Genomic DNA, 13,983 nt, shown 5'->3' on the forward strand with positions numbered 1-13,983 from the left:
TGCAGACCTTTATGAACAATCTGAACAGCAACTTCCCAGATTTGAATGTTTGGCTTGGGTTTCTTTAACGGGTACCCAGGTACCTTTGTTGTTTTTCAATGGTGTACCCGGTTCCTTTACTACCCGTTAGTGTACACTCCTATGCCCTAACCCATCTCTTTTATGGCACACCAGCCTGGGATACATTTATTATTTACACTGACTAGTTGACTGCATGCTCATTGGGAGTTAAAACTTAACAGCGGCTGTTTACTGTTCTTCAGTTTACTGATATATGGCCGATACCTTTATGCAGAAATAATAAAATAGGAGTAGGCCCTAAGACCAAAAAAAAAAGTCTCCGGTTTCTGGTATGGAGCTTGACCAAAAAGTGGTGCGGCGACGCATATTTTTTTTTTTTTTTACCTGATTTTTTTGCTTCAAATGTCGGCTGATGACTGCAAATGGTGCCCAACTAAACTTAGTGCAAATATATGGAAGTCAAGAGAGGCCACACTCTTAAAAATACGTGGTTATTTTTTCCGTGGTCAAATTTATTTGACCACGTTCGTGGTTGATTTGCCAAAATTTTGACATCCACTTGGTCAATGTAGTAACCCTGAAATAACGGGGTTATATAACCGTGGTCAAAAAGCATACACTCACGCATGCGCACCGTGCGCGGCGCGAAAATTTCCACTTCATTGTCCGCCATCTTTGTTGCTCGATGTGCCGATGTTTCGTGGAACAGAATCAGCTTTTTCAAACAATGTAAGTCAGTTTTTATATTTATTTCGAAGTAATACAATACTTTTCATTGAGTAAAAACGCCTGAGCCGTTAAGGTCTTAATGTACCACCGAAAAAAGTGAAATATATTCGTTCAAAGTTCCGCTTCTGTGCTGCTGCGGGTAGGCTAGGCCTATGTTCATGATCATGGTCAACCATGTCAACAGCGATTTAACATACATGACATAGGCCTACATGACATAGGCCTAGCTCGTCATTAATTTAACGTACGTTACCGTCATGCATAATGTGCCTCCGCATTGACAGTTGAACTTACGTTATCAGCGGGCAAATTATTCCATTTGGTGTGCCTCGTTTACCGAAATTTGTTGTAAATTCAAGTGTAAGAACTGTCATCGTAGCCTACTTGGCCACAGACCTGACGTACACGAGCCAGCTCGTACGCGAGCCAGCTCGTACGCGAGCCAGCTCGTACGCGAGCCAGCTCGTACGCGAGCCAGCTCGTACGCGAGCCAGCTCGTACGCGAGCCAGCTCGTACGCGAGCCAGCTCGTACGCGAGCCAGCTCGTACTCGTACGCGAGCCAGCTCGTACGCGAGCCAGCTCGTACGCGAGCCAGCTCGTACGCGAGCCAGCTCGTACTCGTACGCGAGCCAGCTCGTACTCGTACGCGAGCCAGCTCGTACTCGTACGCGAGCCAGCTCGTACGCGAGCCAGCTCGTACGCGAGCCAGGCACAAGTAATGGACATGCAGGCTAGGCTTATGTGTAATTTTAGTCAGTGAAATGGTCTTCCAATGTCCCAAGAATAACATTTTTGACAAAAACAAACTGTGTTTGTTTTTATTTTCAGCCCTGGCTGACTGGTGACCATTCCTGCAATGATCTGGATGATTGACTGATAGATGCGTCCAACATCATGAAAACAACCTGTAGAGGGCCAGCTGTCATGCTGGCCATTGCATGCTGTTCAGCTTGTGTTAATGCTACTAAATTTAAAGGGAATATACATCATTTGCTTTTGCTGTAATTTTCAGAAATGGATGGAATTGGGGGGTTTGAAATATAAAGCAAATATAGTTACACTAACTTTTTGGAGGTTTTGGGTTCGAAAATGCTATAAAAACCAAGAAAAACGATCATTTTCCTGTAGTCTGGTTCCCTGACTCCATATAAGAAGAAACAGAGCAGTTTACATACATTTGGGAATTGTAAGGTCAGGGAACCAGTCTAGCTGGCTCGTACCCGTTCATTGGTTTGTAATCGATTGCAAACAAGTGCAATGGTCAATTGGGGCCAGTATTTGAAAAAAAAGCCAGTTGTTTCCAACGCTGATCGGCCGATCAGCGTTGGAAATTGATACAAAAATACCACTTTTCTTGAAAATGACAGTATACCAGGTGCCATAATTTTACAGGATGCTTTAGACTGTCATTTACCAACATCCTATTAAGGTATTTCGCAAAAACTTGGTAGTTTTATTTTTCGATGTTTGCAAATGTTGTATATTCCCTTTAAGGTAATTATTTTTCATGTGTACAACAATGAGGTTTTCGAATTAGTCTTACGACTGTGGATACATTCTGAACATCAATTAAGTAATTTTGTATCACAAATATGAAAATTAAATGTACACACATGTTTACAATGCACATGTAATTTTTAGATTAAGAAAGTGAATTACTGAGTGAAAGAATTTTGTCTATCAGTCATGCAACTCAAATTTCAAACTGATGCAACAAAAACATTAAATTTACTTCCAGAAGTATTTATTAAGTTCCCTTTTTTTTTTTTTTACTTTAGGTGTCCAAACAGTGAGTGAATGTCAGCGACAACCTTCAACACGAGGATGCCAACCAAGGATAGACGGGTCCTACAGTGTTCAGTCAGTTCAAACCAAACTCTCTACTGCAAATAGACCTCACAAATTTTGTTTCATTTTTTAAAAAAATTAGCAGAAAATACTTAAAGAAATTCTATTTATTAACTGAAAACCAATTTTTTGTTTAATCCTGACATTACCTTTGATTATGTGGATTAGGTGACACAAGTGTTAGCTTTTGCATACTTGACATTTTTAAAATGTACTGAAAAAGTACCACAATCATTAAATAATTGCAGCTACATGTACAACCTAACAGTTCATTTTCAATGATTACAATACATACATGTATATGTACCTGAATGCTGTATCCTGTGCAAGTTGGTTAAAATAATCAGCTATATAATAGACTTGTGAAACTAACTGTTCACACCATCAATTTATTAATGAAAAACATCTGTGTGCTGTTAAATTGTACTTGTAACATTTGGTGCTCATTTGTCTCTAAAAAAATGAAAGAATTGTTTGTACTAAGAGAGTCAACTGCATTCATTTAAAAAAAGTTAACAAATGTATAAGGATATTCGGAATTTATTAAAGAAAAATGTGTATTGAAGATAAAGCACTCTAAAAGCATTCTTTCTTATGTCTAAGTTTCCCTTCGTTGAATTTTAGGTGTTTCATTTTAAGTGCACCATTTCGGGATTACTTGTAGAATTTTTTAGTCCATAATTTTATTTTTTGTTTTAATTTTGAACACGAAATCGGGTTGCGAAATTTTAACCACGGGAATTGGTCAAAATGGCTGACCACGGCAATGGGGTTAAATTGACCGCGGAATTGGGTTAAAAATATGACCACAATGGGGTCAAATATCGACCAAAATACGTGGTTATTTATACTGACCACGTCAGGTGGGGTCGTTTTGACCACGGATGTCGTCGGTGCATATTTGACGACGGGAACGTGGTTAAAAACGACCACGACGTGGTTACTTTTTAACCACGTATTTTTAAGAGTGCACATCAAGCTTATTCTCTACCATAACCCAATCTAAAAACATGTTAAAATTGTGCAGTAGCAGAATTTCAGTCAAACCAGTGAGTTTGGCGGTTTTGAGACATCATCTTTCATTGAAAAAAAACTTTTTACATTTTGCCGTCGCGCATGGCTACGGCAACGCGTGCGCATACCAGAAACTGGAGACTTTTTTTTTTTGGCATAATGTAAAAAGGACCAAAGCCATAGACTCTGATTTCAGACTTCGATTACAAAAAGAGAATTCAATATTTTTTAAAAGCATCATGTTTATGACAAACATACCTACTCGCGCATCACATGCAGTGAAATGCTAAACATTCCTTCAAATCTCATGCATAAATTTCCTGGTTGGCCCATAGGCTATATTTAACATGTTCAAAAACAAAGCGAAACACACAAAAAGCAAAGACCATTTAAAATCCAGCCAAAATGCCAGAACTCACCTATTTTATCTGGATCAACAGTTAGCAAAAGTTTTCCACCACAAACGTGAAACTTCCGTCAAATGTAAAAAAAAAAAGTATGGCAAAACTACCATCAACTTGTAAGTTGTAAGCCTTAGGTTTGTACGTGTACATGTCAGGCCTACTTCCTCAAGCAATGAATGGTGCAACAACAGCTCACCTCTTTACTCAATACTGGAAAAAACCAGTCGCTATTTTTGTCACACGGTACAATGGTCTTTATTCAAGTTCAATACACACCTACATGTGAACAATGCTGTAAAAGCTATTGATTCTTGGTTACAGTTCAAACCTAACTCTGCTCACTGAAGCACAAAACGGACATTGCACAAATATCACCACTGCATGCATTGGTATAACTCCTTTACATTTATAAGCAGACAAATAAAAAATCACAAGCAACACAGAATATTTTGTGTGTGCACACCTCAGCCAGAAGGTGTATTCAAACAATGTGGGGTACTGAAATATGGGCAGTTCTAAATTTAAATAACAAATACTTCAAAAGAAATCTCAATCTGGAACAAACAACGAATAAAAAAACTCAAAAAGGAATTTGCCAAGGAGTAAAATAAACAATTGGATAAAACTTTAGGAGAATAAGAGAAAATTAAAGTGTAACTGAAAAATGGATTGACAGAAAAAAGTACTGCAAGTCAAACTTGCGCGATGCCCATTTTGTTTCGACAATTGACCTATCACAGCGGAATCGCAAACGGCGATAGGTCAATTGTTTTAGCGACATCTGTCATGTAGGACCGTCATCCAAGTAAGATGTACATGTACATGTGTTTGGTACCAAAAATATTGGGCTGTGAAGAAGTGTATATATAGGCACATGTACATATGTTTGCGTCAACTGAAACGACCAACAGGTGGTCCATATATTACAAGCAAGACAGACAAACGACTTGAAGAACAAGCGAAGAACTGCCTGACTAAAGCATTTTTGTAAAACAGGTGCTTACAGCATGAAATTGAATCAAACCATAAACATAGATAAAATATTCACTAGCTATAAGTCAAAACTCAACCTTGGTTATATACACACAGGATTATCCTACAAGGAAAACAAAATCTCCTTGAAGCCCACAATATCACTGCAAGTCCGTGAAGAGAAAGCCGACGTCAAAAAATCCTTTCCCGACACAGATATTTATGAGGTCTAATGAATCTAACATATGTCAGTCAGTTTGTGTACATGTACAGGCAGTTAGTAAGAATCTGAGCTGCGCTACCAAGAGACCTCGTAAACTTCCATATTGGAAAGGACTTTGTTTTACATCAACCTTCTCTCCACAGACCACCTTTCAAGTTTGGTTAAAATTGATGACTGAACTTTATACAGTTAACTGGAACATACACACACGCATAAGTGCGTATTTGCCTGTAATCAGGGACCCCCTTTTGTCCCTCTTTTGTTTGTACTTTTTAGGAAGGCATCCCATATGTTTTGTACACGAATCCAAATTGGGGACCTCTCGGGAATTGGGGACCCTATTGTCCTCTATTGTTCAACGCACAAACAAACTTGGACTCACAGAAGGAATACGCGATCGCAATATATTCCCCTGTCTGGCTTGAAAGCATACTTGGTTTCAGATAGCTAATGGCAAAAATCTCACTGTACACAACCGGTACGTACATGTACACTGAACATATATGCGCTAAAACAGCGACATGTACCAACAATACAAACGCTATTGATTCAAGTTTAGAGTTCAATGAGGCAGTCTATCCGTGTTGACTACGGAAGCACAAAATGGACATTGCACAAATGATTTGTGTGATATAGTTTGTCAGTTTTGCGATCCAAGGAATTAACAAAACATGCCAAATGTACAAAGCTTTGAATTGAATATTTACATAGTCACGTGCCATTGTGTTTCATATACAATGTACTTGAACAAAATGAAGATTGGCAAAATACGCTTCATTAAGATTTAAGACATATCATAAAACTTATGGATTTTTTATTATTATAACATTACGTACAGTGATGATCTTATTTTACAACATTGCAGTAGTAAATTCAATTTTGTGAATTGAATGTCGAACGTTAAGAAGTTGCGGTCCCAGTTCAATCTCAAAATAGTTTGTCAGCAAAAACTGTTACAAGGTTCAAGAAACATTCAACGCTTTGTCTCTTTCTCCACTGTTCATGATTGGATTTCTCTTGCCGACTTTATTATTGGAGAGTACACCATAGGCCTACCCACACAGTTGTGGGGACCGAAAACGCTGTGGGGATAGCAGAAAGTCCCCATAACTCGGTCCTAATTTGCCTAACAATGAAAAACTTCCCCATAATGCGGTGTACGCCAATGCGCATGCCGAAATACGTTGAGGGAGGCTAACTAAAACTCACCAACGTAACCAATTAATGCAATTTCGAACACATTTTACAATCTGGATAAATATTAAAATTTCAGGAATGTATAGCAGATCTAAATAGCCCTGGTTCAACTACAACGTTGGTTATGTTCTGCAGGGCCTTGTAAGGCAAATCATCCCAGTAGGTTAGCCTCGGTTCAAGTACAGCGGTTAGTTTTTCGGAGGGGCCATAATCAAGCAAATCACATACGCTCAAAGATCTTAACGGAGCGTCGGTCAGCGACAACTACGTCGCCTGCGGGGGTGAATGCCATTTCTAACGGATTGTACAACCCTTGAGCTACCGTTGCTACGAATGCACCATTTGAATCGTAACGCTGCACTTCAGCACCGCCCGTTTTGCCAGAATGAGCAGCGACATAGATGGTCTCATCATCTTCACACAGGACACCAGTTGGCTTTGCAGCTTTGCCTTTTATGAATGTCTTGACCCTGAACATCTCTTTACCTTTTAAGTTAACACACTGCACACTTTGGCCCGCGTAGTTTGTGAAGACTAAACAGCCAAAATTGCTTATTGTTAAGAAATTGTCGACCATATTATTTGAGATGCTTGAAATCAATGATCCGTCCAGGTTGTGGACACTGATGACCTTTCTCCCCCTGTCAGCGACTGCTACTCGTTGATTGTCAACAACAATAGATTGGAGGTTACTATCTGATTGCCCATCAGCATCGTCACCTGAAGGTGTAAACTCGCGAACAAACTGGAGCTCATTATCAAAAACCTTCACTTTTTTTTTGTCCGTGACGAAAAGCAGATCATCATGGGACACAGCAACGCCCCAAGGAGCTTCCAACTGTTGCCTAGCATCTCCCTGAGTAATGGATGTTTTGTACTGACCAGTTGAGCTAAACAACGATAACCGTTTCAAAAATATTTCAGTTACTACAATGTCCCCGTTTCTGAAACAGGCAACAGCTGTGGCTAATTTGAATTCCTTGTCACCGGTACCTTCTTTGCTGAACTCTCCCTTTAACTGCCATTTCTCACTGACACAGACCTCCCCAAGCTCTGCATCACTCACAACGTCGTGACATCTGACACCAATGAATGACAGCCCATGATATGCCGGTTCACACTTGAGCTCCTTCTGGAATTCCAAGTTGTGCATCACCTTCGGCTTGAGCTCTAAAAGCTCGAAATCATCGGCTTGACTCATCAATTCATTTACTGCCGCGATGGTCTGATCTGCGCGTTCCATCTGTTCACGGTTGTGCATGAGTGCCTTTTCGTACTCACTGTCTCTCTCCTGACCGATTTTGTTGACCTTGTCTGTGAGAAGCTTTGCTTTGTTTCTGATTTTAATGATCTCTGCCTCTGCTTTTGCATCAATATCACTACGAGCCTGAGCCAGTTTCTTTTGCAATCTTTTTTGTGCATGTACGATTGAGTTTTCAGTAGATTTGAAGCGCTGCCTGCACTTCTCGAACTTCTGCAGTATGTTTTCGACCTCACTGCGGAAGGACCTGATCAGGTCATCAATCTTGAGGAAATTGTGCTCTGCTGACCGATGATCTAATGCGACACACATTGAGCAGATCAAGGTGTCGCATGTGTCACAGAAGAAACACAGAGGATGGTCAGGGTGGACCGTACACATTCGGGTGATGGGCTTGCTATGTTCTGCTGGAGGCATCTTTGATTCCTGCCAATCTCCCAATGAAATGATTTGATGGTCTTTGGTGTGCTTGAACCTCCCATGGGCTTTCCGGCATTCCTGGCAGAAGTTATCACTACATTCAATACACCTCCAAGTGGCCTCCTTTCCCTCTCCGCAGTCACATGTGGTGGTAAGTGCCGATGCTTCTCCTAATACCTCCTCCTGTTGTTTGACCTCATCGACAAGAGAACCAAGAAAGAACGACGAAGCTAGACTTTGCAATCCTCCATCGGGAACTTGCGTCCCTCTCCTGCAGATGGGACATGTTATCTTCTCTGCCTCTGGCTTCTGTTTGCTCATCATCTCTTCCAGACAGTTCAGGCAAAAGCTGTGCAGACAGTCCAGCATCTTTGGATCCTTGAAAAGACAGCAACAGATCGGACATTCCAGATGCCTCTGGCTGATCTTCCACACAGTTTTGACTGCAGCCTCCGCCATATTTCAAATGTGACCTAATCAAAACAGAACAAACCTCTGTGTCTGAAAAAGTTCAAAATTATAATAAACAGGTTATGTCCCACAGACTGTGCATCGATCGGAACTGGGTACCTGAGTACCCGACCGTTAATTTCAGGAACCGGTTCCAGATTATGGAATCAGTATCTGTAACCAACTTTGCAAATTACTAAACTTCTCAGTCAATGAAAAAGAAATGTTTTATATGTCAGTGGGATAATTTCAAAATGAAAAACAGGATTCATGGAAAACCAAAACTAATTTCATGTTTTATGATGCTTGCGAAAGTTGCAGTTTTTCACCACATAGCTAAAGAGCTCACTGTATACACCCTATCTATGAACAATCTGAACAGCAACTTCCCAGATTTGAATTTTTGGCTTGGGTTTCTTTAACGGGTACCCAGGTACCTTTATTGTTTTTTCAATAGGGTGCCCGGTTTCTTTACTACCCATAAGTGTACACCCCTATGCCCTAACCCATCTCTTTTACGGCACACCAGCCTGGGATACATTTGTATTGACACTGACTAATTGACTGCATGCTAACTCATTGGAGTTACATGTAAACAGTGGCCATTTATTGTTTTTCAATACTCAGATATATGGCTGATATCTTTATGTAATCAAAATAATGGGTGTATTGGCCCTAATGTAAAAAAGGACCAAAGACATAGACTCTGATTTCAGACTTTGATTACAAAAAGAGTTGATTTGATATCTTTTAAAAGCATCATGTTTATAACAAACACACCTACTTGCGCATCACATGCACTGAAATGCTAAACATTCATGCAAATCTCATGCATAATTTTCCTGGTAGGCCTATAGGCTACATTTGACATGTACAAAAACAAAGCGAAACACACAAAAAGCAAAGACCATGTAAAATCCAGCCAAAACGCCAAAACTCACCTACTTTATTTGCATCAACAGTTAGCCACAGTTTCCCACCACAAACAAGATACTTTCGTCAAATGTAAAAAAAGAAAAGGATGGCAAAACTACCATCAATTAACTTGCAAGTTGTAAAGTTCTGTAAGCCTAGGTTTATACGTATACATGTCAGGCCTCTGCAAGCGATGAATGGTGCAACAACAGCTAATTAATTCACTCCTTTACTCAACACTGGAAAAACCAGTTGCTATTTTTGTCACACAGTACTGTAAAAATAGCAACGCTATGATAATGATGTTTATTCAAGTTCAATGTAGGCCTACACACTAACAATGCTGCAAATGATTTTGAAATTAAAGTCCACAGTTCAAACAGGCAACCTAACTCTGTCTACGGAAGCACAAAATGGACATTGCACAAATATCACCACTGCATGCATTGTTATAACTCCTTTTGCATGTATAACTGTTAAAAATGCCTACAAATAGGCCTACAATTTTATACTTTTAAAAATATGAAAATGGAAAAAGGAAGGTTGAAAATAAGAACTGAAACGAGGATGTATTAAGGTATCCACGATACAAACATGGGTGTCGCCGGGGGGGGGGGGGGGGGGGGCAGGGAAAAGAAGAAAGAAAAAAGACAAGAAAAAAGACAAGAAAAAGATGCGTGAAGTCATATTGGTGTAAATTTAAGGGGGGGGGGGCAAAATGTCCCTGCCCCCCTCTAAAACTGATCAATCGAGAATATGTTGAGAAATACAAGAGTTTTTTGGGAAAATTATGTTTTGCCCCCTTCTAGAAAAAATCCTGGTGACACCCATGGATACAAAGCTACAAATTAGGAAAAATACCCTACGTTTCATGCATGCCTACCATAGGAATGACTGTTACCAGTTGTAGTAGAAAAACTAGCAGATGGTAGAAGTAAGGTGGCTTGGCTTTTTGTTAAATCTTGGCCACAAGAATAGTCCATTATTTAAAGACCATTCTGCAAAGTCCATCCACAAATGATCGAGGCCCAAGTAGGAATATTACAATAAAAATAGAAAAGCAACCCTTAGTAAAGCTGGTTGGACTGTCTGTGAAGTTATTCTTTCTGGCATAACATGCTGTCATTGTGAAGAAAACAATATAAGAAGGCCATTTCCAAATATATGTCAAATGACACATTTCTGGAAATTTCCGCTTGTAGTTGGTTTGTAATTTGGCAAATCTGTGAATGGATGTGCGCAAGCGTTGACACAATGCACACTCGTGCGCATTTGCTATCATTCGTTGGTTCAGTGCTTGACATTGTGTAACTGCAATCAGATGAATGAGAACTTGTCTCGGATGCTGATTTTGGGCGCAATTCAACATATGACCCGGCAGTTTTTTAATTGAAATTGAGATCCTAGAATATTGTTTCCTCTGAATACACAGCATTCACAGAGCTAAAACATCATCAAGTTTGTTGTTAAGCACCCGTTTTTAGATTTGAATACTTTTGTTGCTTCAAATGGGAAAAATGCACAAATGACTGTTGGTGTGGTAAAACAAGCCTCCTGAGATGATCCATGCAGCATTCTTTATTCCTGAGGTGACACCCAGGGAGATGGAATGATCCATGGATCACCGAGGGAGGCTAGTTTCACTACAAGTTTAGAGCAGTCAATATTTGCTTGATAACGCCCCAGCCACAGATTCTGCTTGCTTTTGAGAGATAACTGATTAATTTAACTGAAATCTCATAAAAATGTACTTCTATTTCAGTATGTAAGTAATTAAAAACTTCCTTCCACGTTTGCAATACTACCCCATCGTGAAATGTTTGACCCTAACTTTGAAGCACGTGGGAACAAAATGCGCAACACGTAAAACCTGTAACATGTATGTGCATACAATGCTGTTGCTATGTTGGCTGCTAAGTACATAGTACTTTGTCAGCCTTGAACAGTCTTTTTAGTCATTGTATTGTCTTTTTGGCTGCTGTAATGGCCAAAAAATGGCTCACTAAAAATCCTGGTTCAAATGATTAGGTCATGATTTACTTTTAGAAACTGGGACAAAGAAGAAAAGGCATCAATGAAACAAAATAAACTTCTCAAAACTTTAATTAGTCTCATAACAAAAAAAATCCTTCACCTTCAAAACACAATTTAAAACCTTAAAGGGAATATACAACATTTGCAAACATCGAAAAATAAAACTACTTAGTTTTTACGAAATACCTTACTATGATGTTGGTAAATGACAGTCTAAAGCATCCTGTAAAATTATGGAACCTGGTGTGAAGTCATTTTCAAGAAAATGGTATTTTTGTAAAAATTTCCAACGGTGGTCGGCCGACCACCGTTGGAAAAACCTAACTATTTTTCAACTACTGCTCCAAATTAACCATTTTGCTTTCAGTCCAAATTTTGTTTGCTATTGGTTACATGTTTATGAACGGGTGCAGGCCGGCTAGACTGGTTCCATTACCTTACAAGTTTCCGGCATCTGTAAAACTTGATCCATTTTATATTTAGTGGAGAAAGGGAACCAGACTACTTGAACATTTTTGTTTTTCTTGGTTTTCCAGCATTTTCGAACAAAAACCTTCAAACATGTCAGTCTAACAATATTTGATCTATTATACTAACCCCTCAAATAGTTCATTTCTGAAAATTACAGCAAAAGCCAATCATGTACATTCTCTTTAAATAAAAAGACATATTTCTCAAATACTTTAATCTTAATCTGGATCAAACAACAAATAAAAAAACTCAAAAAGGAATTTGCCAAGGAGAAAAATAAACACTTGGATCAAGTTTAAGGAGAATGAGAGAAAAAACTAAGGTGTAAAAAAATGGATTGATACAAAAAAACTAAACCAAGGGAACCCAAAAAAACCCACATAGCACTATTGGAAAATCACTCTAAAAGCACAAAATGAACTTAAAAAAACAATGAATGGACAAGCAAACAAACCCAAGCAGGGAAACCACTCTCCAGGTAGGAGGAAAATAAGGACTCAAATGTTAACTTGTCTCTCTGCTGGTCTGCTGAACTAAATTAAATGAGGGTCTAACATGGGGAAGCTTATACAGGGGGACACACTTCCAAGAAAAGGGGGGGGGGATCTAAACTTCGACTAAAATGATTTTTGTTTTCTGAGGGGGGCTACTCTTTTTTAATACACTATGAAAAATCACAAGTGCAACTTAGCCCTGCCACATGTGCACGTGACATGACAGTAAAAATAGTGAATGCCAGAGATAGAATCTGTGGGTGAGATATAAGAAATTTTGAAATTTTGAAACCTTATAGGTCCATTAAAATGGAGCACCTTCAATCTGTATATAGATTTAAAACCCATGTGTAGACAATATTTGCCTTAATGAGACAAGACGGACACATCAGGTGGATGCTTTACGGTCTTGATAAAATTTGGGTAAATACAAAAGCGTTTACCAAGACTAACTAGGTTAGCGCCCTCGAGTTGGGTCCACCATACCTCAAAGAGCATAGAGTACCGAAGTGTGCCGCATATTCTGGGTCTCGCACATAGCTAAAGTGTGTGGAGACATCAGCGCACAAACCAGAGCGTGAATCAGAACAAATTCAGCTGACGTCAGACTTTGGTACTCTATACTGACCGGCTGATGAAGGTAATAGGTAAACTCCTGAACAAGACCAGGAATTTGCTTGCCAAATGTAATTAAAGGAGGAGAAGATCATTTGCAGCTATCCAAAAAGTAACTGACAAAATTATATTTTATGCATACTTGGTTTACAGATAGTAATGGCAATAACTCATCATGGGAAAAAGCAGTTGCTATTTAATCTCACTGTACACAACCGTTACAGACATAAATTATGTACATATCATTATGTAGGCTATAAGCCAACGTCATGTACACTATTCCAGTACCAACAATACAAACGCTATTGATTCAAGTTTAGAGTTCAATGAGGCAGTCTCTATCTCCGTGTTTACTACGGAAGCACAAAATGGACATTGCACAAATGATGTGTGTGATAGGTCGACAGTTTTGTGATCCAAGGAGTTAACCAAACATGCAAAATGTACAACGCTTTGAATTGAATATTTACATAGTCACGTGCCATTGTGCTTCATATACAATGTACTTTTACAAAATGAAGATTGGCAAAATACGCTTCATTAAGATTTAAGACATTTCATATTATCTAACATAAAAGTAAGTTTTTTATTATTATAACATCACGTACAGTGATGACCATTTTTTACAACATTGCAGTAGTAAATTCAATTTTGTGAATTTAATGCCAAATTTAAGAAGTTAATATGGTCCCTTCGATCTCAAAAAAATTTGTAAGCAAAAAGTGTTATCAATACAAGAAACATTCAACCCTTTTTCTTTTTCTCCACTATTTAGCCACGATTTCTTCCATGATTTCTCTTTCCAACTTTATTACTGGAGAGTACACCATAGGCCTACTACATTTGTGGGGACCGAAAATGCTGTGGGGACAGCAGAAAGTCCCCATAACTCGGTCCTAATTTGCCTAACAATA

At 39.0% G+C, this 13,983-nt stretch overlaps 1 protein-coding gene across 1 annotated transcript; it reads right to left on the reverse strand.

Annotated features, from left to right (window-relative positions):
• Positions 1-6,629: 6,629 nt before the first annotated feature.
• LOC119728015 (tripartite motif-containing protein 3-like) lies at positions 6,630-8,549 on the reverse strand. The gene has a single exon (XM_038200095.1). The coding sequence runs from the start codon at positions 8,547-8,549 to the stop codon at positions 6,630-6,632; it is 1,920 nt and encodes a 639-aa protein (XP_038056023.1).
• Between the last annotated feature and the right edge of the window lie 5,434 nt (positions 8,550-13,983).

The sequence above is a fragment of the Patiria miniata genome, unplaced genomic scaffold (assembly GCF_015706575.1).
Source record: "Patiria miniata isolate m_02_andy unplaced genomic scaffold, ASM1570657v1 HiC_scaffold_20, whole genome shotgun sequence".
In the NCBI taxonomy this organism is placed as follows: Eukaryota; Metazoa; Echinodermata; class Asteroidea; order Valvatida; family Asterinidae; genus Patiria; species Patiria miniata.